The sequence below is a fragment of the Ixodes scapularis genome, unplaced genomic scaffold, assembly GCF_016920785.2.
Source record: "Ixodes scapularis isolate PalLabHiFi unplaced genomic scaffold, ASM1692078v2 PGA_scaffold13__105_contigs__length_92229423, whole genome shotgun sequence".
Lineage (NCBI taxonomy): Eukaryota > Metazoa > Arthropoda > Arachnida > Ixodida > Ixodidae > Ixodes > Ixodes scapularis.
The window spans coordinates 87,551,237-87,576,150 of record NW_024609839.1 but is presented as its reverse complement, the minus strand read 5'-3'; the positions used below and the strand labels follow the sequence as shown (position 1 = coordinate 87,576,150).

General features: G+C 50.9%; 1 protein-coding gene across 1 annotated transcript in view; it reads left to right on the top strand.

The window, feature by feature from the left end:
* The window catches only part of LOC8032431 (transmembrane protein KIAA1109-like), a 33,379-nt gene extending 11,717 nt beyond the window's left edge, over nt 1–21,662 (top strand). The window contains 17 exon segments of the mRNA XM_040211333.1: nt 349–581; nt 931–1,053; nt 1,593–1,760; nt 2,628–2,811; nt 3,887–4,013; nt 4,555–4,671; nt 6,515–6,858; nt 7,173–7,389; nt 8,531–8,641; nt 9,233–9,359; nt 9,901–10,058; nt 10,642–10,847; nt 17,271–17,489; nt 18,414–18,506; nt 19,519–19,972; nt 20,756–20,884; nt 21,259–21,662. Coding sequence (XP_040067267.1) covers nt 349–581; nt 931–1,053; nt 1,593–1,760; nt 2,628–2,811; nt 3,887–4,013; nt 4,555–4,671; nt 6,515–6,858; nt 7,173–7,389; nt 8,531–8,641; nt 9,233–9,359; nt 9,901–10,058; nt 10,642–10,847; nt 17,271–17,489; nt 18,414–18,506; nt 19,519–19,972; nt 20,756–20,884; nt 21,259–21,578 — 3,330 coding nt within the window. The 3' untranslated portion in view covers nt 21,579–21,662.
* Nucleotides 21,663–24,914: the final 3,252 nt, after the last annotated feature.

Genomic DNA, 24,914 nt, shown 5'->3' with positions numbered 1-24,914 from the left:
AAAACAGCGCGAAAGAGACAAGGACAAGGAAGGGGAGGACTAGACAGGACAAGCGCTGTCCACACACCAGTTGGAGATGGGTTTCCAGGCACCGTAGTTCAGAACAATATGTCTTTTCTTTATCGAAAAAGTAAGCTTCAGACTCATAGAAGAAGGATGTTTCTTTATGCCTCTCTCCAATGCGGTGATTTGCTTAACAGGACCGTAGCCTTCGTCGTTTGCCAAGTTACATTGAAATGAAGTACAGTCTAAAGCAGTGTGCTGCTTCTCTGTTGGAAAAGTAAGCTCAGACTGGTAGAAGGACGTTTCCATTTGTCCGAGCGTCTTTGTCTGCTCCGTGGTCTCCAGGTGGCCTCGATCAAGGAAAAACTGGGGCTGGGCCCCATGTCACGGCTCGTGCCAGGCACCCCCGAGGAGGAGACCCGGCAGGGGCCCCCCCAGCACGGCCAGGCACCGCCCCCTACGTCGAGCGGGGTCTCCTCATCCCCCGGGGGGGCCAAGGAGGCCGGGGTACACGTGCGCACGGCTTCCCTCGACATGTCAGACCTGCCCGCATCCCCTAGGAGGCCCCTCGTGCACAGGCAAGGACGCTGGGCCTCCCTCCGCTCCCACAAGGTGTTGTTGAAAGCAAACGGTGCAGAGGACACAAAGAGAAGATGATCGCACTGCCATACTTTGGTGTATTTGTTTCCCCTTTTTTTTCCGTGTCCCTTGCTCTGTTTGCTTTAGAGTGATAGCTTTATGTGAGAACCCCGTTTGAACCTTGCCTGCTTGTGTTGGTCGCACCGGAGCAAAACCACGAGAGAAAAAGTATCAGCAATCAAACACAGCTATTGGTTTGATTTCACTGCGATAACAAGCAGTTGAGCCAGCACATGCTAGTTAGGCTTGGTAGCTGGACAAGCGAAGACGTCTTACGACCTCTTCCAGGGAGCTGTCCCTGGACAGCGTGCTCTCGCAGACGAGTATGAGCAACAGCGGTGCACCGACTCCGACGAGTGAGCCCTCTGAGCCGACCACGAGTCCCCAGGACGAGGTCCCCCAAGTCCCCACGTGAGCCCCGGCCCCACCTCGCTCATTGAGAAATCAATCGACTCAATCCTATGTACTGAATTACGCAAAATGCGAACTCGAGGAAGTGTTGCAGCACGGCGTATGACGTTTTCACACTACATTTGGCGACGGGGTCCTATGACACCAACCCTATGATGATGTCATGTGACGTCACTTACATACTGGTGTCACGTGACATTGGGACATCACATGATGTCATCAGATGTCCCAGCTTCACGTGACATTGAGTGATTTCACGTGACACTGGGATGTCTGGTGTCAATTACATGGCCACATGTGACAGGACCACATAACCCATAATGGTGTCTCATATTGGCACCACTATGGGTTATGTGTCACGTGCACCACTAGGGGTTACATTGTCACATGTCCCATATTGACATCAATCTCGTGATCGTCATATGCCCATTTTATCATGTTTTTGTTACCACTCTTTGTAATGCCTTAAACCTAGAGAACAGTCCATGAAAACATTCTATGTGAAAACGCGCGAGCGAACCCGCATCTGTCCCTCGCAGATCTGGTGACGCGCACGGGGGCCAGAGCCCGCCCACTGCCCCGCAGGGCAGCCGGCAACAGGCAGAGCCCAGCATCGACTTTGAGCTGGACATCAAGGTGTTCTTCAACAGCGGGGAGTGCGTCCTGCACACCAGGGACCCCGCCAGGGAGGAGGAGGCCCTCAGGATGTGCGTTGGGGCAATCTGCCACTCTTCTTGAGGGTCTTTGGAACGGTTTATTGGGGTGCCAAGGTCACCTTTGTGGTAGCTTGCACGCAACCTGCGAAAGAGGCGGCTCGGAATGGATGCTCGGGTATCGGATGGGCACGGGCCCATTGTTTTCCGAACCAACTTCGGAAGAAGGAAGCCGCACATTGCAGGACGTGACCAGAGGCCCGTATGAAGCTGTCTCACTCTAGTCGCCGACAAGACGAGAATCGCAGTGAGGAGTTTCAATAGTCCTGCCTCAGTGCGAGCTTTTTACCATCAATTAAACTTCAGCGTCTCGTGAGCTTTGTGCATGTGCACGCATCCAAGGCACGGCAGAAAGTGATGAGCGCATGCTGAATGCCAGGCGTCCGAAAGAGACTCCCTGCCGTTTTCACCATGTTAGTGACAATAGAAATGTCAGCGGCCATTTTGAGGGGCTCCTGCAGTTGTTTCGGATATTTGTGGAACACAGGGTGCTGTCAAAGCCTTCCTTCAGTATCTCTATTATTGGAGGTGTTAGTGGGAGAGGAGTAGGAAATACTGTTGCGGCCAGGTTGTCCTATAGGGTAAATACTCTGTGAGACGCTCCATGAGAACTGATGTTTCACGAGATGCTTCATGAGAAAGATGTTCGGTGAGATTCTCGGCGGAAACAAATGCTCTGGGAGGTGCTTCGTGAGAACAGATGTTTCATGAGATGCTCTGTAAAGAACAGGTGCTCTGTGAGATGCTCTGCGAGAACAGACGTTTGGTGAGAGCAGATTACCGATGAGACAGTATGCTCCGTTAGAATAGATGACAATCTGCTTGGGTTCTCATTGAGCTCTTAGGCACGTCCTGTTACAGGGCACGTCCCATGCGCAAAGAGCGCAGCTTCTCGGGGGGCCTCCCCGAGGGGGGCTCCCCCACGCGGCGCCGGAGCGGGCCCCACAGCCACCCGTCGTCGTCCTGGATGCGCTTCGCCCCCGCGGCCACGACCACGCAGGTGGCAGACTTCACCATCTTCCTTGTGCCGGGGCTGGATGTCAAGGTGCGTTGGAGCCCTCTGCTCGATCTCCACAATCCCTTTTTCATCTCTTCTCCATCTCTTCAGGATCCTTAAAGGCTGACCTTCAGAATCGTCTTCTGTTGGGAAGAAAACCGGTTCCCAGTTTCCTTCTTTCGATTCCTTCTTGCACTCTTTTTTTCCTCTCCCTGCAGGAGTGGGTCTCTGAGCTACTCCCCGCAGAAAGGAGCGTCTCCCTCTTTCTTGAATGGAGAGGAGGAATTGAAGGAAAGTTTCCTCTTTTTTGGCTGCTCGTCCGCCTATTTTCCTCTTTACTGCAGTGAGGAGCTGGGAAGGGAACTGGAAACCGGTTTTCTGTCTGGCAGAAAACGATTCTGTAAGTTGGCCTTTAAGACAAAATGTGTTGTGTGCATGTTTAGACAGCGGGAAGTTGGCCCCAGTGGCCGTCTGGTGTCTCTGCTGTAGGCAAGAAATTTAGCCAGTGCAGTGCAAACACTAGCCTGAGGTCTTTAACGTGCATCACGCAGTAGTTATTACACGAGCACACGCTGGTGCGATGCTCATCCAGATCAAAATGGGCAGGGGTGGGGATCAAGCCCAAGATCTCTGGGTCCTGCAGTGTGAGCTTTCGCTCCACGTGCGCCAAGCTGTGGTGTGTTAACAGACTTGGCCACCAACCACCTCGTCCTTGGGACACAGAAGGAAATAAATCATGCCATTAGCCAGTTTCAACCTGGAATGTCAGTTGCCAGTAACATTTTTTCTGTGTTCTTAGGCCATAGTGGGCATCGGTCGTTCACTGCAACTCAGACCCGCTGGACTCGTCACTGGGTCGGGGTGACGTCAAAACACCGAGGTCTGATTGAAGGATAGTGGTTAGACCTCAAGGCAACTTGTTTTGAGGTCTACCCACTATCCTTCGATCAGAGCTCGGCATTCTGACATCACCACAACACCTGCAAAAGAAGCAGATGAACTTGCACTCCCCCTTGCTTTACAGTTGCTGCAAATCTGTGATGTTAAGATAACTGACCAAGGCCGTGAGGTTGGAATGCGGGAAGGTTACTCGTGGTATACAGGGCAGGCTCTGCGTCCGCAGGTTCACTACAACTCGTGGACAGTGGGTGGAGAGAGCCCCGTGGGACTGGAGCCACCTGCTCGCAAGGGTGGCCTCAGGAAGGCCACCCTCTTTGCCTGGATCACCTTGCAGAGCATTCCGGAGATGGGTGCACAGGGCAAGGGGTACGGGTCTGGTCTCCGTGAGAACGAGAGTGGGATCTAATTTGGATCTTGCAGCGCGAGCTAAGATGTCTTTAGCAGATGACTCGTGGGCTCCAAGGTGTCATTTGAGACGAAACTAAAGCAAGGAAACGCCTGCGCATTATCTGCTTACAGATAAAAAAAAAGGTGGCCCGTCTGCTGAGAGGTGAGTGCTACAGCGAAGTAATGTTGAATGCACGCTGAAGTTGGGATTGTTTCCTATTTTACAAAGGCTGCTGTACAGATGCTCACATCCACCGGTGAACAAAGAAGTGCTCGGAACAAGCACATCTGCCATCATAAGACTTCTCTCCCCGTTCGTGTGTAGGCGAGAAAATGTTTCTCAATAAAATGTCCTGGATTCGCAAACCAATAAAATATTTCTCATTGGTCAGTAATGCTCGCCCAGCAAACGACTACGACAGCACGTCCAACCGACAGGCGAAGAAGCTTTCGCTCTCACCAGGGACTGAAATCGGACTTTATGAGGGCCCCTAGCTGATGAAGGCCCCTTGTCTTGGCAGGAGACGGTGATCAGCCCCCACATTCTGGACTTCCTGGAGCAAGCCCTGGAGGCTATTCCCTTGCAGCAGGCATCCAAGGCCTCTCCCGTTGCATCACTGGGTGAGTCAGAGTACCCAAGACCGCTGCATGCCCCCAGTGCCTCTACTTAAACTAAAAACTTCCCCTCATTCGATACACTGGCTCACTGGGGCTTGGCTCTAGGTTTGGGGTCTGCTATTATGAAAAAATTATGTTTTTCTACAATTTTCAGTGATTCAAGAGAGAGACAGATCTACTGAAAACATAAATTGCATTTGGGAGAGTGAGCAAGCTCAATTTAATTGAAAACATATGTGCTGCATTATTTCTTGAGGTGAGAGGCAACAGTGCTTTTACTTTGAAACCACCTTCCAAGTATAAAGGCCCATTCACACATTTGGGTTTGCTTACGGCAGAGTTCTTGTGATCTCTAATGACAAGAGGGCACACTGGCGTGCTGGTGCTGTCTATGAGGTGACTCTGGAACTGCACTTCGCTAGAGCAAAGGTTTTGCGGTATTTACGAAATCAATATTATGTCCCGTAAAGCCCGTAAAGCCCATCCAAATTTAGGGATAATCATGTAAAACTTGGGGACAGGTTCTTCTTAGGTCAAGAATGTGTAAAGATGTCTTTGCTGTATTTTGCACGCATTACAAAATTGAGAGCTAGGTGCTTATCGAGGAATGGGCGGATGCTCGTTGTTTTACGGCACTAGTATTTATAAGAAATGGTTATTTGTAACATGATCGAAAGTTCTCCAAGTCAAGAAAGAAAGAATGATGCGCAAAAAAAATAATAAATATACGGAAATGCAGAGTGTTCTGGCTACTCAATAGATGGCGCCGATGTGTCTCGTTGAAGAGATCTTAGGAGATTTAAATAGGGATGGCTAGTTGGGCGAGTTGGTTGCTCAACATGGTGTAATCCGCCAAAAAACACTGATGAAAACGAAGGAAGAGCTGGACAATATCAGTCCTGTCCAGTTCTTTCTTTGTTTTCGTGCGTGATTTCGGGCGTACTACACCATGAGGTTTTAATATGATGCACACGGTTGTAACTAGTTGCAAGTGAGGGAACCAGTTTTTAATCGATACACTGTGTGACCCAATTATCGTGAAAACGACATGTCGCTTTATTGTCTAATTTTTTTCAAAAAGATTAGCATCAAGTGTCAAGTTTCATTGCCCGTGTTGGTGTGCCACATACACACGGTCTTCTTTGCTAGAAATTTAAATGATAGCATGTGAGCTGAAAAAGAAAATTGGAGACAAAAGTGATGAAATGTTTACATTAAGTTGCTGTACGTATCTTTTTGTCACTAGCTATCAGCCAAAAATTAGGCTGTTTCTAGTGGACCTTCGCTACTTTTAATAACAAGCTTACTTTATGATAGGAAATATGCACTTTTGATGCCGAAGTTGCTGTGGCTCTGACATTTACACTTTGGCATAAAGCAGAAGGAAGCCACTAATATTGTACTGTTGTATTTTAATTTTAGACCATCGATCATGTTTCTTTTTCTTCAACAAAAAAAAAAACACATCTTTAGCACAATACTTCATATACCATGCTTCCTTACAAAGAAATTTTTTGTGTGACCAGTTTGTCGTATAAGAATGTGTCCCTCCGGCGAAGGCAGACGTCTCCCCAGGAAAAAAACCAAGACCAAATGAGACGTTTGTGTTTTGATAGCACAGGGCGGTTTGCCTTTGAGCTATGGCGACACTGGTTTACCTTGTAGGTGATGAAGTAAGCTAGTGCAGTGCTACTGCTATCGTGGGGTCTTTAATGTGCATCACGCAGTAGTGATACATGACCGTGCTCTTTTGCCATGCTCGTCCAGATGGAGAAGGAGGGGGGGGGGGGGTTGATATCAGGATCTTCGGGTCAACACCCGGAGGGTTCTCCTTCCGACTTTGCAGACGCCGCCCTGGTGTTTGAGGAGAGCCAGTACAGCTCGTTCCCAGTGGACGTGATCGTGTACTCCCGGATGCAGCCGTCGATCCTGCGCTTTAGCTGCCTGCCCGTGTCGCGGGTGGAATGCCTGCTCCGGCTGCCCTCGCTGGACCTGGCCTTCTCGTCCAAGCGGGCCGACGAGGGCCCCGTGGGCGGCCTCTCGGCCACGGGTTGTCTGGCCGACTTCTCCCTCTACATCTTCCACCCGTACGGCGGCGCCAAAAAGATGCCCTCGTCGGCGGCAGACGCGTCGCCGCTGGCCGTCTTGGAGCGCAAGGACTCCCTCTCCCTCCAGGTGGAGTTCGTCAAGGTGTGTGCCTTGTGACACGGTGCGTCTGCAAGCGTGCGTGACAAGGGCAGAAGATGCAGTCGCGAGCTGTTTTTCAAAGCCCACACGAAGCCTCATGCTCGGCCGGCTAGTCGACATGCTTGGCTGGCTAGTCGAGTGCGATACTAGTCTCTCGTCCAGCTTTACCTTGTTTTCCGCTCGGGGCAGTTTGGATGCACTGACGGCGTTAACGTGCATGCTTTGTCTTCTGGGTGGCATTGGCATGAAAGTAGTCGCTGTCGTAATTGCCGCGACCCCAAGAGTGGCCTTCAATGTGCCGCCGACGCCCGCCACAGGTGAACATGAGCCATAGCCGCCACCTGGGCCCAGACGGCGGGCGCGCTCTCATCCGCTTCTCGGCCCTGTGTGACGTGGGCTCGGCCTCCTTCAAGTACGACATGCGGCGCCTCACGGAGATCCTGGCCTTCCCCAAGGCCTGGTACCGGCGCAGCATCGCTCGCCGCATGTTCCTGGGGGACTCCGCCACCGCAGGCTCCGCCTTCGGGAACCCGGGTATGTTTGCTTCCATATTTACCGAACCATAGTCCACACCCTGCACATTGTCCGACACTCGGTGCCTAGTCCCCGTGTAAAAATTTAATGTCCACAGCACACCTTCACGAATGGCCGCTTTCTTGGCTCACAAAGAAGCTTGTATTATTCGGAACTTATCATTATTGTACCGTCATTCAGAAAATCTGTTGGGTCTCGTCATAATAAACAATCTATTGAAAATAAATCCTCGTGTAGTCTGCACCTATAGATAGTCTCTGCACCACGTAAAATTAAAATTTTTAGACGTGTATAGTCCGCAGACTGTATTCCGCAAAAATACGGTACTCTCGAGGAGAGGGAAGAAGCCGTCTTATATGCATAGCATTTGTAGGGCAAGCTCTAGCACTTTAGTGTCCTAGTCTGGAATGTAGCCTCGATAGGGCGTGCAATGCACAGAGTGCAATTGGCGACTGTGGCGCCAGGCCTGGTAATGGCAGGAAGTCAGTTGCTATTACACGGCGGCTGACCGGCAGTTCAAGCGCCAGTTCATGGACAATCCGTTCGGTGCAGCGCGTAATGTGTGCGACAGACTGCAGTTTCATGCAGACATGAGCAAAGGCATTTTAACTGCTATGGGGTTGGAACACCTTTTGACGTTTTTTTCTAGCACAGTTCCGCTTACATAGCTGCAGGTTGGAGACCAACACAAATGTTTTTTGGGGCAGGTTCTGGAAGTGGCACATTGTCCGTATGCCGGGTTTCATAAACTGAATGCAAAAGTGCCGGTGACAGTGGCAGGCCTTGGATGAATGTAATAAATTATTAAATAATAATAATAATAATAAATAAATAAACAAATAAAAATAAAACTAAAAGATAAATAAGAAAATGAAAAATAGAATAAACAAATAAATTAAGTGCTTAATTAAAAGATAGAAAAATCTGGCACAAGCCACACACGGAGTGTGCTTTGTGCAGGACACATATTGTGTTCTCTGGTCTTTGTCAGCACGATCGAGCCCGTACGATATTTTGGTTGTGCTACGATTGGCACATTCCCGCTGCACTCGGCGGTGCTTCATGTCACAGTACTGCCGCTTGCATGCCCCGTCTTTCGGGAAGGCCTCGACATTTGCGAAACTCGGCGACGGTTATGCAGCGGAAGACTCGGCGGCAGAGACGAGCAGCAGTAGCGGCACCCTGTCCCCGAGCAGGGCTGACTCCTTCCCTTCCGGGAGCCTCGAGCTGGACTCTCCCGAGGAGGACGCAGGTAGGTCCCTCCCTATCGGGCACTTCCTGGCCCCGTTTGGGGGCTCCCGCCAAACGTGGGCAGTAGGCGACGAAAGGTCCCCCCCCCCCCCCCCCCCCCGGAAAAAGGACAGGAACTAGCTATACATGTCCGTATGGTGTCTTTGCGCTTCTTCAAAAGTGGTCCCTCAATTTCCTCCCGACGGCGTCGCAGAAGTGTCGTGCATCGCCTGCCACGACCCTGCTGGTGCCACGGCAGCAGAGGTAGACGTAGCAGACGCCTCTTCTACTGCAAATCAGTGTCCACATGGACAGTCCACGGAAGCTGTGGCAATCGGGAGTCGGGACGCTGCGACGACGGCAGCACTTCATTCTCTCGTGCTTTTTGCCTAATCTTCTACAAGCGACCGCGAGGATCGCGACGTCCGACGGCACGACACACCAGCTCCTGCGACGCAATTTCTTGCCACTTTGGGACCACTTTGGAGGCATGGGCAGAATAGGATGCTAAACACGCCACTTGGAGACGCGTTGCAGGCACCATAAGCTTACTGAAACAACCCTCCTACGGCTCGTCCACAGTCGGGACAACTTTCCCGCCGGCTTCTCGCAGCTCCGCCCGAGCGCCCGGCTCCTGCCCGGGCCCCGGGTCAGGCGTGGGAGACCCTGCTGCTGTACGCGCTGAACTTGTCCCGGCTCAACGTCCACATGAACATCGGCAACGTCATGGGCAACACGTCGTGAGTGCTCGAGCACCTCTAACCCTCTGGCTTGCTCGCTCGTGCTTTCAGCCCCCCAAAAGCAAGAGGAGATAGGTCATGCGTGAGCCTTGGTGCGTTTTTAGGAGTGCTGTTAGGGAAAACAGGACGTCCTAGTTCGACTGTTCTGCGGGTGAAAACTTGCTTGAAATGAGCTGCCGCCAACCAAACTCCAGCGAATGGGGAATCTGTCCGGACCAACACTCATTTGAATGAATGTCGCCTTACTTCCGTCTACATGAGTGCCTCCGAATGTCACATGGTCATGTGACATGCCTATGCTACATGACATGTGGTCACACGACGCCACCGTGTCATATGACACTGTAACTTCATTGTGCCGTGTGACCATGCACACTTTATCAGTGACTATCTGTTTGTGACGTTACGTCTCTTTCCACAATGGCCTCCCCCCCCCCCCCCCCCCCCCGTGTTGAGAAATTTATTCTTCAATATTGCGGTAGCTATGAGGTGTCTTTGAAAGGTGTGGCGGCATGAAGTGGCGACTGGGTGTGGCACGCAGGTGGCTCACCCAGGGGTTCAGGTCCCAAGGGCGGCTGGCCATCGACAGCCGAGGCCACAAGGACATGAGCCTGGCAGTGGACCTGGATGGCTCCAGCCTGGACGTGAAAGGCGGCATCGTGGGCGGGGCCATTGAGCTCGGCCACATTCACACTCGCAGTGAACCGGCTTTTAAGTGCATAGCCTATATAGGGCCATCCCTTCCGTTTTCTTGCCCCTCGTTGCGACGTAGTGTAGGGAAAGCGTACAACGTGGAAGGTACAGTCGGCGACTGCCTTCGGAGCAAGGACTTTCCTCTGTGCGTTCGGCTGTAGCAAAGTGGACTGCACATACTATGAAGGCTCTTGCTTTCTGACTGCGTGCCACCAAAGTGGCGCAGGGGTGACAACAACGAGCACAGTAGGGCAACACGATAGCGCTAAGCTCAGCAGTGATGAAATGTCAGTTGCCATTACAAAGTCTATATTATCGTGGGCCCAATATTTCTCAGATTTTGCAAAGTGTGGACTAGGGAATATTTTTCAGGCACAATATTTTGCAACTTAAAGTCGCACTCTGCATATTTGTTACCACGGGGGGCTACATTCGCACGATAAACTTTTCGCAATATTTTTCAGGTTACGAAATTCACAAAAGTGAAGTCTTTGCGACCATTGAATTGCTTACAGTAGTCTGGCTGCACGAATGAGCTCGTTGCAGTGATCTGTCGGGAGATTCTAACTCGACGGCGGTCTCCCCGTAGTGGGTCTGCAGGAGAGCTGGGGCCGCGAGCCCGTGCACACGCTGACCCTTGCCCTGTGGGCGGCGGAGAGCCGCCTGGATTACATGGGAAGCAGCGTGCTCATGGGGCGGGTCTCGCGCCTGGCCCTCGAGCTCGGGGATGAGTGGCGCCTGTGCGAGGGCTGCGAGGCCACCAAGCGGCCCGCCCTGCTGTTTGTCCACGGTCAGGTGAGCCCGACCCTCCCCTGGTTGCCCTCGGGTTGACGCTCTTGCCGTAATGCTCCTATTTGCCAACAATGGAGAGCCATCGCGTAGGTTCTAGCTCTTCATATGGCGGAGAGATTTGAGTCAGTAACTTGCTTGCCTTCAGCTTGTAACATGCTTTGGTGCACCGTTATTGTAATGTGGACCTGGTCTCACAGAACTGACCTTATGCACCACCGAGTGGAACAAAAACTGACGCTGGCCATTTGTTTGGTTGGATGGTTGTATTGTTTGCCAGACGTGACATTTGCCTCACTCACGGTGGGCACGTTTCACGGGCCTGGGTTATTGTAGGTTGATGAGGGTGAATGCGGGGAAAGGGAAGGGAAAATATGGTGATGAAGGGGTTCGGGGATGACGAGGGAAGCGTTAGCAAAATAATGACTAAACACGTTTCGCGGGCAAAAAAAAAAATGATTAGGGCCGTTAAGACGAACTGTGACATATGTTCAAACAATGCTGTACACGACAGAACCCCATAGCGCGCACCAGCAAGCACAAAATAAATAATGAGAGTACTTATATCGACCTAACTATACTTCGTTTCACCCCACGTGCGAGCGAAGGCAAAGCTGGAAGCGCGAGCACGAAAGCTCCGCGCACTCAGGCCTTGCTCGAGCACGCGAGCTGGGGAGAAGCGCTAAAAGCGCTGGTCCCGCGCTCTCAGCCCCGGCCCCGCCCGCAGATAGGGCGAAACGAAGTATAGGCTACCGTTCTAAAGTTTCTTACACGTCACAGTCACAGTCTTGAGAGTAGTTCGCACGCGCCCAAAAAACAAAACACAAATTTTCTCAGCCGTATGCACGTGGAAGTTGGTCCCTTCGGAAATAATGTAGCTTCGAGCGTGAAAGGAATGTCCACCCCTCTCAGGCAGTTCAAGAATTCAATTCGTTCGGATGCGTAGTGTTCGCACTTAAAAAATATGTGTTCAATTGTCTCTTGTTGGTCACAGTGTTGGCAATTAGGGCTGGCCGCTTTTCCAATCCGGTACAAGTTAACGTTTGTGTAAGCGGAATCTGATCTAAGACGGTGAAGAAGGGAAGCAAACTTGCGTGTTAAGCCCCGCGTACATGCCGGGGGAGGTGGGTCATGCGCTGCAATTCTTGAAACCGGATGCTTATGCTGTATCCAGGTTTGGATTGCTATTTTTGAGTCAGTCTGGGTCGGAAGCTGTAAAGTAGCAGTAGGTAGGAGCAGAGCGTTGGAAGCCAGTTGGTCCGCCTTTTCATTGCCAAGAATGCCAACATGTGAAGGTATCCATTGCACTCGAATGTTGCAGCCTCGGAAAACAAGTAGACGTCCCAAGTTAAATATATCACGAGTCATGTTGGCATTAACGCCTCTGCCACTTCGAATGCTTCGCACTGCACACTGGGAGTCCGTTGCGAGCAGCCAGTTTTCTGGTGGCCTTTTCAAGATATAAAGGAGAGCTGCGTGAATTCCACAAAGCTAGGCCGTAGTCGATGAAACAGCGTGATCAAGCCGTCCTGACCAAGAATGGTGTTCTGATGGGACATGGTATGCCGCAGACGCGGAATCGTTAATGAGATTAACAGAGCCATCAGTGAATATGATCTTAAATGAAGCGTGGCGGGACGCCAGGACGTCTTCCGTCAAGGCGCGGCTGACCAGCGAGGAATGCTGTGATTTTCCATGAAAGCCAGGGATGTCATCATATACGGTGAATGGATGCTCACTCCACGGTGAATCGGCTGGAGAACGCTGAACAGCTGGTGTAGATCCGAGCGCCTCTATCAAAGTGTTGCAGTGTCTGCCATAATGAGAACAATGCCGCCGTTGGATATCCTCGTAAAGAGAACCACCGCTGTTCGACTGGGCGAGTCGAACCAGATGGCGAAGAGCCCGTTCCTTAGCGTGCAAAGATACTGGCATTTCCTGGGCCTCAATCCACGTTGCCTCTATTCGAGAGTAAGAGGGGAGTCCTAGGGCCATCCTTAGTCCAGCGCGATGACGTCGTTCCAGCTGATCCCACAGAGAGCGAGTGGGGGGCAAGTACGGCGCGACATAAAGAATTCAAGACAGGTTCAGCGCTCGATGCACGTTAGTTAGGGCTCGAGGAGTTGGTCCCCAATCAAGGCCACGAAGCCTACGAATAAGAGAGGTTGTCATCGTGCTTTGCCGTACAAGAGTAGTTACGTGGCGACGAAAGCAGAGCCGTGAGTCGAGATCAACGCCCAGATAACGGTAGTTTCGCACACGTGGCAATCGGATCCCAGATAAAGTTAAACGTGGAAAGCCGTGGCGAAGAGGACGGCGGGAACATGCGAGCACAGCCGTCTTTTCTGCCGAGATGGAGAGACCGAGGTCTTCCAGCATGTTTGCAACTCGCTTAAGGCAGGTTTGCATAAAAGGGCGAAGTATACGGCGATCGGAATGGGAAGCCCACAAACAAATGTCGTCACCATAAATTATCATACCACTAGGATGAGGTGATGAGTCCATGCACAGTGGTAGCGTTGCCATTACGACGTTGAAGAGTGTCGGGCTTAGACAGCTGCCTTGAGGTAGTCCCCGCAGCAGTGGGCGAACAGCACCTTCAAACGTTCCCAGGCGGACACTGATAGTCCTGCCGTTCAGGAAGTCTTCGAAATATCTTAACATCCTTCCCGTTACGCCAAGATGTCTCAAGCACGCAAGAACAACATCGTGGGGAACAGAGTCAAATGCGCGTTCCACGTCTAAAAATACTGCCAAGCCTGTATGTCCCTGGGAACGGGCGTCTTCCAATGCTGACGTGAGAGTCGCAATGCAGTCAGCGGTGCAACGTTCGCTTCTGAATCCTGCGAGCTCAGGGGGAAGAGCTTCAGTATCGTCGAGGAACTACTGAAGGCGTGTAAGGACCAGGCGCTCTAAAAGCTTGCCAACGCATGATGTCAAAGATATCGGGCGATAGGATGACGACTCGGAGGAGGGCTTGCCGCGCTTTAAAAGGGGTGTTACTAATGCGTGTTTCCATTCTTGAGGGATCACACCCGAAGACCAAACTGAATTTAGACGTTCGAGTAAGGAGCTGCGTGACTGATAGCTGAGATTTCGTAATGCTTGATATGTTATGTGATCAGGCCCGGGAGCGCTGTGACGCTTGCATCTTCGAAGAGCAGCTTCCAGTTCTGACATGGTGAGGGGGTGGTCCAGTTTCTGCGGACTTCGCGATGGGCCAGTCAGCGATAGGCCCGCGATGACCTTACAGAGTGTGGAGCAACGACAAAGCGTATCGCAAATTCGTCGGCAAGTTGACATAATGCCAAGCCAGTTTTTAAACTAAGAGCAACGAACACGTCTCGAGGTGTCGGAGATCCACTCATACCTCTGAGCACTTTATAGATCTTCGGCTTCGGTGTACATGGGGTCAGTGACGAGCAGAACTGGCGAAATTGTCTGCGACGAAGTACTCGGGTGTGCCGGCGTAAGGCTGACGTTATACGGCGACACTCCACCCAATCGGCGATCTTGCCAGAGCGGAGCGCACGGCGCTGGGCACGACGGCGAGCTGCCCGAAGACGAAGAAATTTCAAGTCCGGGCTAGGTTGCAATACTCTGAGTGTGATTTTTATTATAGATTGGACGAGGCAGCTTGGAATGGCTTTTAGGATATCCTCTGACGGATCGAGAGACAGAAGACTTTTCCGAAACAGGTCCCAATTGGTTACATGGTACAGACGACGCGGCAAGCGGCCCACCCTGGGTATACTCATCAAAACTGGGAGATGATCGCTTCCGCGCGTGTCCACGTCCAGCGACCAATATACGTCAAGATCGGGCGAGGCGAAACTAAGGTCGAGGACGCTAGGCTTCCCGCGATGGCCGAAAAATGTTGGAGAGCCATCATTTAAGAGCACCAAGTCTGTAGATTCAATGGCGTCTGCAAGGGATGCGCCCCGCGGCGTCGTGCGTTCACTACCCCACGAAGGGTGATGCGCGTTAAAGTCTCCACATAGAAGCAGAGAACCGGGGAACTGTCGACGTAAAATTTGAATGCTCTTCGCATCGAAGCGACCCGCAGGAGATATATACACGGATACAATAGTCATCCTAAAAGAACCAAATATGACAGTGCAAGCCGCGAACTCTGCTGTTTCGGTACACAGATGTGACACATCTTCTGCAGCTTGTTGAATGGTGGAGTGAACAAAAACCGAAGCTCGCGACAGGCTGTTTGGGTCAGATGCGGCACTTCCATAATGAACATATGGCTGAATTCGAGATGCAGGTAGGAGCCGGCCTTCCGAGATTGCAAGTATAGGCACTGGCGTAGAGGCAAGATAATATTGCAACTCAGGTAGTTTAGAGGCGATGCTGCGGGCGTTCCATTGTAAAATAGAGGGACAGACTGCCATTATGATAATGCTAAGCATGATTAGGACCTTCATCGCAGGAAGCTTTCGATTAAAGGTTCTATCAGTCCAATGAAATGCAGTAACTTGTCTGCCCATGAGTACTTTATGAATGGTAAAAATTCTCGTACTGCAATGAATATCTGGCGAACGATGCTAGAGAACGAAGAGGAGCCGGAGAAAATTTCAGGCGGACGTGAATCTGCGATTTTCGGTGCGGTGTCTGGGAGTTCCTGTGCAGGCTTCGGTGTAGGCCGCATTTGCACTTGAGGAGCCGACGTTCTAGAGCTGCTGCACAGTACGTCTTTGAAGCTTCGTTTCTCGTTTTTGTTGACAGAGGACACGGGGACCGACGTGGTACCTGGATCGATGTTTACTGCACTTGATGTCTCGGGGAGAGGTGAAGAGGTCGATTTATCAGCGCAATTTTGTTGCACCTGGCGTCGTCGCGAATGTCTTCGTCTTTGTGGGTGTTCCGGGGAAGAGCCGACGACTTCTGGTGCAGCTTGTGCTTCCGGCACAGCCTGCGCATCAGTAGGCTTGTCAAATGCTGCTCGTGCTTGCGCAAACGGCACGTTGTTCTCGCAGCGATAGCGGCACACGGTGCGCTCGGCTTGCCAGAACGGGCATATGTGAGACGTTGCTTCATGCGACTTGTTGCAGTTTACGCAGTGGAGGTCAGAGGCGTCACACTGCGCAGTTGCGTGGGGCTGCGCACAGCGGAGGCAAGTCAACTTCCTCTTGCAGCCAGCCGCAACGTGACCGAAGAGCCCGCATCGGTGGCATTGCAGAGGGTTGTTAATGTACAGGACGACTTCATGCCGGACCAAGCCAACGTAGATGTGTTGGGGAAGTGTGGCAGATGCAAACTCAATGCGAACTGTGCTTGATTTTCCAAGCCGACGAACACAACGGATGCTTACACTTGACCGTAGCGCTCCGACGATCTCGGTGTCTGAGAGAGCGATGTCAACGTTGCGCACGATGCCTACACTGGAAACTTTTCCACGGGGCTCAAAGGCTCGAACTTTCATGCCGCAAAGCGTGGTCAAGCCTAGAAGCACCCGCGTTGTCTGGCCATTCCGGGTGTCAACCGCGAGAAGATTTTTTCGCCTGTTGAATCGAGCTTCAATGACGCATGAGGGCACCAGCGTCTCCAGGGTATTAGAGACGCGGACCGAATCAATGGAGTCGATGCTCACGTCTGGATCCAGTGGCGTGAACAGAACCACCAAACCAACTGTCGGCTCTGGGAGGGTGACGATGGTCGCGTCGCTGGAGCCAGAGTTGTGGCTGCTGCAGCGTCTCTTCTTTCTGCATGTCACTTCCTGGAAGGGACCTTCAGTGTCTTCAATCAGCGAGTCGGACAGGCTTGCGGCGTCATCCTGCGCGGTCGGGTCGGGTGTTTCATCCATGGCAGTTGCAGGGGCGGTCGTGGTGTCCATACCTCGCCGGTTTAAAAACCGGATCGAAAAGTCAGAAGGCCCTGGAGGGGACTATAGGGACCTCCCGATGACGTTGAGAAGCTACTTGCTGATATAAATTCGACGTAGGCAAAATATCAATGAAAATTGAGGAGACTAGAACACACGTCCGATGCGTAGCTTTGTCTTCGTCTTCCGCTGGCCATTTCACGCACGAGATAAATGTATGCATTACACTGCCTTCTATGTTGGGTGGAGGTGTATAGAAGCTTCATCCTTGTCTGTTTAATTGCTCCACAGGCTATAATGTGACTGCATGTGGTAGCCCTGGTGAAAATCAGTCCATCCGCAGCTAGATATCGAAACTGGTCCCTGCTGGATCCAGCTAAGACGAGTTCCATAATCCAGCTGCAAGTGAACTGATTTTCAGCCGAGAACTCTGCCCCTAAAAACCTGAAAACTGAAGTTTGTGCAGTAGCTATGTCGGTGTGTTCCTCATTAATTGGAACTTTCGCTGGGGATCGAACTGCGTGCTACTTGCAGAATATTCCCAAGGCAGCCACTGCACAAAAGAGCGTTTGTCTCTTTGGCCGACCTTTCATTGCCAGGTGCACTGGGACCAGCTGTAACTGCCGCTCTCCAAGTCCACCACCCCCGACCTGGCCAAGATGGGCTCCAAGCTGGAGGAGTTCTTCTCGCAGCAGTTCCACAGCAGCCGCCGGGTCTTCTCCTTCCTACGCCTGGCGGGGCACGCCCGCCGGGCGCCCAGGGGCCGCGGGGGCGCTGACGAGGGCCCCAGCCGCCATGCACAGCAGCGTCACTGGCAGGCGAGTGCCTTCCAAGGCGGATGTTCCATGCGCAGAAAAGCGGTTACCATATTGCCTCGCGCGCAGCTGACCAAGTAGGCAGTGCGCGCGTGGCCTGACGGTTATTGCACCTGCCTCCCACGCGAAAAGCCAGGGTTTGATTCCTGGGAGCAACGTGTATTTTGTTTATTCCTGCTATTTAGTGTTCTGGAAAATTCGCTAATCCTGTTGCTTGTTCGAGGTCTGAGTGTTCTACGCGTCGAACTTTCTATGCCGATTATTCCAGAGGCCCACGCGTGTACATAAGGGGTTTCGCGAGGTGAGCCAAAGTCAGTTTCGCCCTACCGTTCGACTCTGCTCTTTCGCCGACTTCGACGCCCGCGACGCTCTGCGGTTGTCTTCTGTTTCCTCTTTATTTTTGGGCACAAGTTCGCCCCCATTAAACGTTTAGTTTCTTCAGTTATTATCGCCTCATCACTTGTCATTCGTGACAAGTAATGAGGAATACAAGTCCCGGTTTACTTATACCCCCCCCCCCCCCCGCACACACACACAGAAAATAGTGCCCATGTATTTCTATTGCTTCGAGCTTACTAGGACGTCTTGCCATCTAGAACTGGTCATTTTTATTGACTAGGTCCCAACAAATAGTATCCCATCAAAAACAAGCTTTACAAAAAGCGGAATGAAGGGTATGGCTTATCATGTTTGCGCTTCCTGCTTCGCGATTGGTTCTTTGGTGTTCCTATCGGCTAATGCTGCAACCTGATTGGCCGTGAAACGATAATGAGATGCTCGGGATTCGCCACTTCCTGCGCTTCTCAAGATGTCGGTGATTATAGCAACTATCTGGAAGGACATGGAACTGTGCAGCGAGCCTCGTGTGCGTCAAGTGCCAGGCGGCGGTCAGAATCCCGATGTGATCCGTCCCTCTGCCTCCCGCAGGGTGCCCTGTCCCTGGTGTCTGGACTCCAGCTGGGTTGGGGCCTGAGGCTTCCCCTGCACGGCACTCTGGTCGGAGGTAGCATGGACCTCCAGGTAGGGGCTCTCGCTTTTCGCCCAGACGTCCACGGCCTCGTCTGCGTCGAGTACACGGCGTTCCCGAAATAAGAGAACCTTGTTTCTCAGCCCGTGTAAACGAACCGTGCATCTCAAAAAGCTCCAACTTCGTGAGAACGTGACGCCGGCGGTAGGGCCAGAACGCGAAATTTTGGGAATGGGACGTTACCTATATCAAAAGATGATTTAGGGAGACGAAATTTCTCTAGGAGCCGACGTCCACGTAAGACTAATAGCGTCGAAACAAGAAATGACATTGTAGGCGCATGTGGAATTTATGCAAGGCCCAGTGAGACGCTCAAGTTTGCTTTTGACCGAGTTCTTTTTATCTCTCGTGACAAGAGAGCACATGGCACGCTGGCGCCATCCGCAAGGTGGCCCCAAATCTGCATTTCACTAGAGCGAAGGTTTTGCGGTAGTTTTGCTATCAAATGCGTGTCTATCTATGAGAAACAATCATTTATTGCCGAGTGTTCCACGCCTACCTGACAGATGGTGCCAGGGTGTTCTCTTGTCGTAAGAGATCACAAGAGGTTGTAAGGCGCTCGGTTGTAAGCAGTCGTGAGTGGTAGGCCTTTAACCTGTTATTACGCCATCATCCCATACTAGTGTACCTGAATCTGCTCAACATTGACGTAATAGTGCCACCTAAGCCACGGTGATGTTGGTCCCTAAACAAAAGCTGCGCTATTTGTTTGAGACAAAGCTTAACAACAAACTTAAGTGGAGTGTCCAAACCTGGGACACGGAGGAAAAGTTGCAGGGCCTAGCATCCACCTTAAGTTGGGGTGCATCCGAGTAGAGTATATATCAGTGTCCCTCGTGTTTCTGTGCACGCTGTCATCGGCTAACCCAACCGTTCGGTGAATGTGCCGTGACCTAGCGGTTTCAGTATGTGTGCTCTTGTGTCTTCTAGCTTTTCACCGCGCTCTTACGGCGAAACGAAGCGTAGCGTCCCGAAGCCAGCCTGACTAGGGCGGTGTGGGCGCAGGGTGGCAACGTGTCCCTGACGTGCTTCCACGGGGTGAGCTTCCGGTCCAAGGCCTGGGCGCTGTTCAGCCTGCGCCAGCCCAGCATCCACTTCGCCACCGAGGCCCAGGACGTGCTGGGGCCCCAGGCGGCCGTGGACACGCACGTGGTCCAGCACCTGACCTTCCGGCTGGGCACCGGCGGCACGGGCGCGGGCAGCATGGCCACCGTGTGCCGCATCAGCCGCAACGTGCTCTTCCCACCCCAGTTCAAGACGGTCAACGAGTGGTTTCATTACGCCTTTGCCAGCAGCGAGCTGGACGACGTGGGCCGCTTCCCGGCCTTCGAAGGGCGCCCCACGCCGACCAGTGGCCCCGAGGCCGGCCACACAATGGAGATGATCTTCACCTTCCCCAGCCTCGAGCTCCACCTCAAGACGGAGCAGCTGCAGGGAGAGCACAGCCCCGGTCCCGACGGTGCGTGCTGCGGCGCTAGGGTGCCCGGGTTCGAGAGTGTTTCCAAATGCTCCATCTGAGTCCCGACGGGGCCAGATATAGAGGTTGGGCTTGGGAAGTATGGTGACCCTTCGACTGCGGGGGGTTCTGCGAAGAGATCTGATGTCAAAGGGCAACGAATTGCCCGGCGCTATTTGTTGACCTAATATTTGCCATTCCACCAAAGACTAAACATTTCTGCCTAAAAAAAAAGCTGGTGACTAGAGGAGATTATAGACCATTTCACTAATCGCCTTCTGCTCACTGCTATCTTCGTCCATCTACCGGGCTGTGCATTCTGAGCTTACCTTTGCAAAATATTATATGCATATGTTCATATTCTAGTGACTCATCATTTTTCGCCTGGGTGATAAGCAATAGAAATGTTTATATACTGGGATTGCTTATGTGTAACGAAACTCGAGAACTGAAGAGGAATTCAGCCGAGGTTAGGTGTTCTATTAGACTCCTCCACCGTCGAAAGCAACGAGGGTATTTGACAGCGAATTGTTGACCCCCTGCTTACGCCGTACAGTGAAGTACCACTTGAACAAACTTCCAGGGACCTTGAGAAAACATTTGCTCAAGGGAAAGTTCTATCGGCTGAATGAATCTTACGGGGTTTTGTTGGAGAATTTCTCAAGTTTGTTCATGCGAGTAGTTTGTTCAAGTGTGGTATATCACTGCGACACCTGCCGCAAAAAGCGGAATGCCTCTGTCAGTCGAGTCACGATCCTTGTTGACTGCGGGGGCCTCATTCTGCAGATTCCCGGCCCGTCGTGGAGTGCAGCTTTGTGACGGAGTTTGACGACCACATCTTTGTGGCCGTGGACGCGGAAGCCTTCTTCTTCCTGCATGACCTGATAATGTCCTACATTCGAGAGAAAGATGGTGGTGGGTCGATTCTTGCATTTTTCTTCTCTGCTCAAATATTAAGGAGGCTAGTTGGTTTAACATATTGAATTAAAAAGCACAAATTTAAATAAATAGCATTGTCCTGTCTACTTCATGTCCATGTCTGTCCTTTGCGCTTTTTAATTCAGTATCTTCTCTACTCTTCCACTCTGTCACCGGGATGTAAAGGAAGTGTCTACCACATGGTTATGCATCTATTAGTAGCTCAGATGTTTTAAAACAGTGCTTAAACTAAAAGAACCCTCCAAGTGGGTGAAATGCTGGCTATACTTTCCACAGGATGAAACGCATTTTAGTTTACCGCGTCGTAGCGTGGTGAAAAATTTGCCCCTTTGTCGGATTCTCACGCACAGCCTCGGTGGGCGGCAAGAGCCAGTCGCCGGAGAGCGAGCGTCGCAAGCGTGGTAGCGTGGTGGAGCCACTGGAGCCCCTGCACCGAGACTTCCGCGACTACCAGTGCTACACGTGGCACCTGGAGCCTACGGTGCGGCTGCTCTCCTGGGCGGGCAAGGGCATAGAGCCCTACGGGGTGGACTACATCTTGCACAAGCTGGGCTTCTCTCACACCCGCGTCACCATCCCCAAGTGGCTGCAGCGCGGCTGCATGGACCCCCTGGACCTCTTCCTCTCGCTCATGCTCGAGAGGATGCTGAAGGCCGTGCGCCAGCCCTGACTCTTGTTGTGCTGCACATTGTTATAGGTAGAAGACAGTGTTCTGCTTCTTTCTGTGTAAATAAATGTTTTCCACAAAAATAAAGTGTGTATGGTATCTGTCGTGGTGGAAGGATGCCGGAACATTCCCAATTCGACACTGACCGTCGACCTACGCTCTGCAACCTTGAGGTAAGCTTTCGACCAATCTCGTGGGTTGAGCACTCAGTAGATGCTCCGCCCCGAACGTGAGCTCTCCTCTTTGAGCTCTCTGCTTCGTCGCATGTACAGCCAAAGCCCTGTAGAAGGCAAGGAGCAGGTGCTGGAGGCAAAGCAAAGGGTGGGTACATGCTACGCTGACTACACTCCATCAATAAAACTTTTGAATTAAATGCAAAAATTTATTTCTGAATGCATCTCCCCTGACATGAATTAGCCAGTGAAAAGCAGCACTTCCGAGTCGCAGATGCCTAGAATCTTTTGCAGTTAGTGTTTGCCTATCGTCCTCCTGGATGATAGGGCAAAGATTTTCCTGATAAGGAGGCGCTTTTTCGTTCAGATGCGGCCTATTTGGGGGCGTGCTTTTACGCAACCGGCGCACTTCAAACCGCCCCTATCAGACCGCTAGATGATTGCTCTAATAAAGTTATCACTCTAAAGTTCTTTCAAGTTCTTTATCTCGTCAAACAAGTGCGCCTAAATGCAAAAAAATGTTGCATTTTGGGCTAAGCTCCAGCCTGCTCTGGAAGCTGGCTTCTCCTAAAAACAAAATTGGGAAAATTTTTTCGCTGAACTTTGCATTAATATGACTAAGCTCGAGCCTGCTCTGGAAGCTGGCTTCTCCTAAAAACAACCGTGGGAAAATTTTTTTCGCTGAACTTTGCATTAATATGACTAAGCTCGAGCCTGCTTGGAAGCTGGCTTCTCCTAAAAAGCACCGTGGGAAAATTCCTTTCGCTGAACTTTGCATTAATATGACTAAGCTCGAGCCTGCTCTGGAAGCTGGCTTCTCCTAAAAACCACCGTGGGAAAATTTTTTTCGCTGAACTTTGCATTAATATGACTAAGCTCGAGCCTGCTCTGGAAGCTGGCTTCTCCTAAAAACCACCGTGGGAGAATTTTTTTCGCTGAACTTTGCATTAATATGACTAAGCTCGAGCCTGCTTGGAAGCTGGCTTCTCCTAAAAAGCACCGTGGGAAAATTTCTTTCGCTGAACTTTGCATTAATATGACTAAGCTCGAGCCAGCTCTGGAAGCTGGCTTCTCCTAAAAACCACCGTGGGAAAAATTTTTTCGCTGAACTTTGCATTAATATGACTAAGCTCGAGCCTGCTCTGGAAGCTGGCTTCTCCTAAAAACCACCGTGGGAAAATTTTTTTCGCTGAACTTTGCATTAATATGACTAAGCTCGAGCCTGCTCTGGAAGCTGGCTTCTCCTAAAAACAACCGTGGGAAAATTGTTTTCGCTGAACTTTGCATTAATATGACTAAGCTCGAGCCTGCTTGGAAGCTGGCTTCTCCTAAAAACCACCGTGGGAAAATTTCTTTCGCTGAACTTTGCAGTAATATGACTAAGCTCGAGCCTGCTCTGGAAGCTGGCTTCTCCTAAAAACCACCGTGGGAAAATTTTTTTCGCTGAACTTTGCATTAATATGACTAAGCTCGAGCCTGCTCTGGAAGCTGGCTTCTCCTAAAAACCACCGTGGGAAAATTTTTTTCGCTGAACTTTGCATTAATATGACTAAGCTCGAGCCTGCTCTGGAAGCTGGCTTCTCCTAAAAACAACCGTGGGAAAATTTTTTTCGCTGAACTTTGCATTAATAGGGCTAAGCTCGATCGAGCCTGCTCTGGAAGCTGGCTTCTCCTAAAAACCACCGTGGGAAAATTTTTTTCGCTGAACTGCATTAATAGGGCTAAGCTCGATCGAGCCTGCTCTGGAAGCTGGCTTCTCCTAAAAACCACCGTGGGAAAATTTTTTTCGCTGAACTTTGCATTAATATGACTAAGCTCGAGCCTGCTCTGGAAGCTGGCTTCTCCTAAAAACCACAGTGGGAAAATTTTTTTCGCTGAACTTTGCGTTAATATGACTAAGCTCGAGCCTGCTCTGGAAGCTGGCTTCTCCTAAAAACCACCGTGGGAAAATTTTTTTCGCTGAACTTTGCATTAATATGACTAAGCTCGAGCCTGCTCTGGAAGCTGGCTTCTCCTAAAAACCACCGTGGAAAATTTTTTTCGCTGAACTTTGCATTAATATGACTAAGCTCGAGCCTGCTCTGGAAGCTGGCTTCTCCTAAAAACCACCGTGGGAAAATTTTGTTCGCTGAACTGCATTAATATGACTAAGCTCGAGCCTGCTCTGGAAGCTGGCTTCTCCTAAAAACCACCGTGGGAAATTTTTTTCGCTGCTTTGCATTAATATGACTAAGCTCGAGCCTGCTCTGGAAGCTGGCTTCTCCTAAAAACCACCGTGGGAAAATGTTTTTCTTCGCTGAACTTTGCATTAATAGGGCTAAGCTCGATCGAGCCTGCTCTGGAAGCTGGCTTCTCCTAAAAACCACCGTGGGAAAATTTTTTTCGCTGAACTTTGCATTAATATGACTAAGCTCGAGCCTGCTCTGGAAGCTGGCTTCTCCTAAAAACCACCGTGGGAAAATATTTTTCGCTGAACTTTGCATTAATAGGGCTAAGCTCCAGCCCATTAATCTACACAAGGGAAAAAAGCGGACACTTCCATAGGCCCCAGCGGCCCATTTAGCTGGCAGGAAGCGCACTCGGCGGCCGTTGTAATCCCGAACTGAATAAATGAAATCACAATAAAAAAAAAAAAAAAAAAAAAAAAAAAAAACTTACCGGATGGATAGATATCTAGTTTGGCGTAGTGCGATGGGCGGTAGCGTGCGCCACCTGCTTTGCCGCGACTTATGATTTTCCTATTATTCCCGCATGCCGAATTTCAGGTATTATTACTTCACACGTATGTGTGAATCCTAATGCGGACAACTAATGGACAATACTATATACGGTTAAGACTGACTTTAAAGCCAGGAAACCCATATAGGTTTGTGCTCTCCAGAAGAACACCACCAGGGAGTAATCAACAGAGTTTATTTTCGCAAAAAAAATATGATGGGCAGTTTGTGCCTCGTATATAATACAAAAACTACAGAGCACAAGCACAGTGTATCAAGGATTCACAAACAGTACATCCTACAAAAAACGACCAGCATATTATGGCATACATAAAAGTCTTATCAAACAACTGAAATTACAACTGCAATTGGATCGAAAGCCGGTTTTGTATTCTCAAGAAAGTTCCATGGAAGGCGCACAAACACATATAACATATGCAGCATCAGCA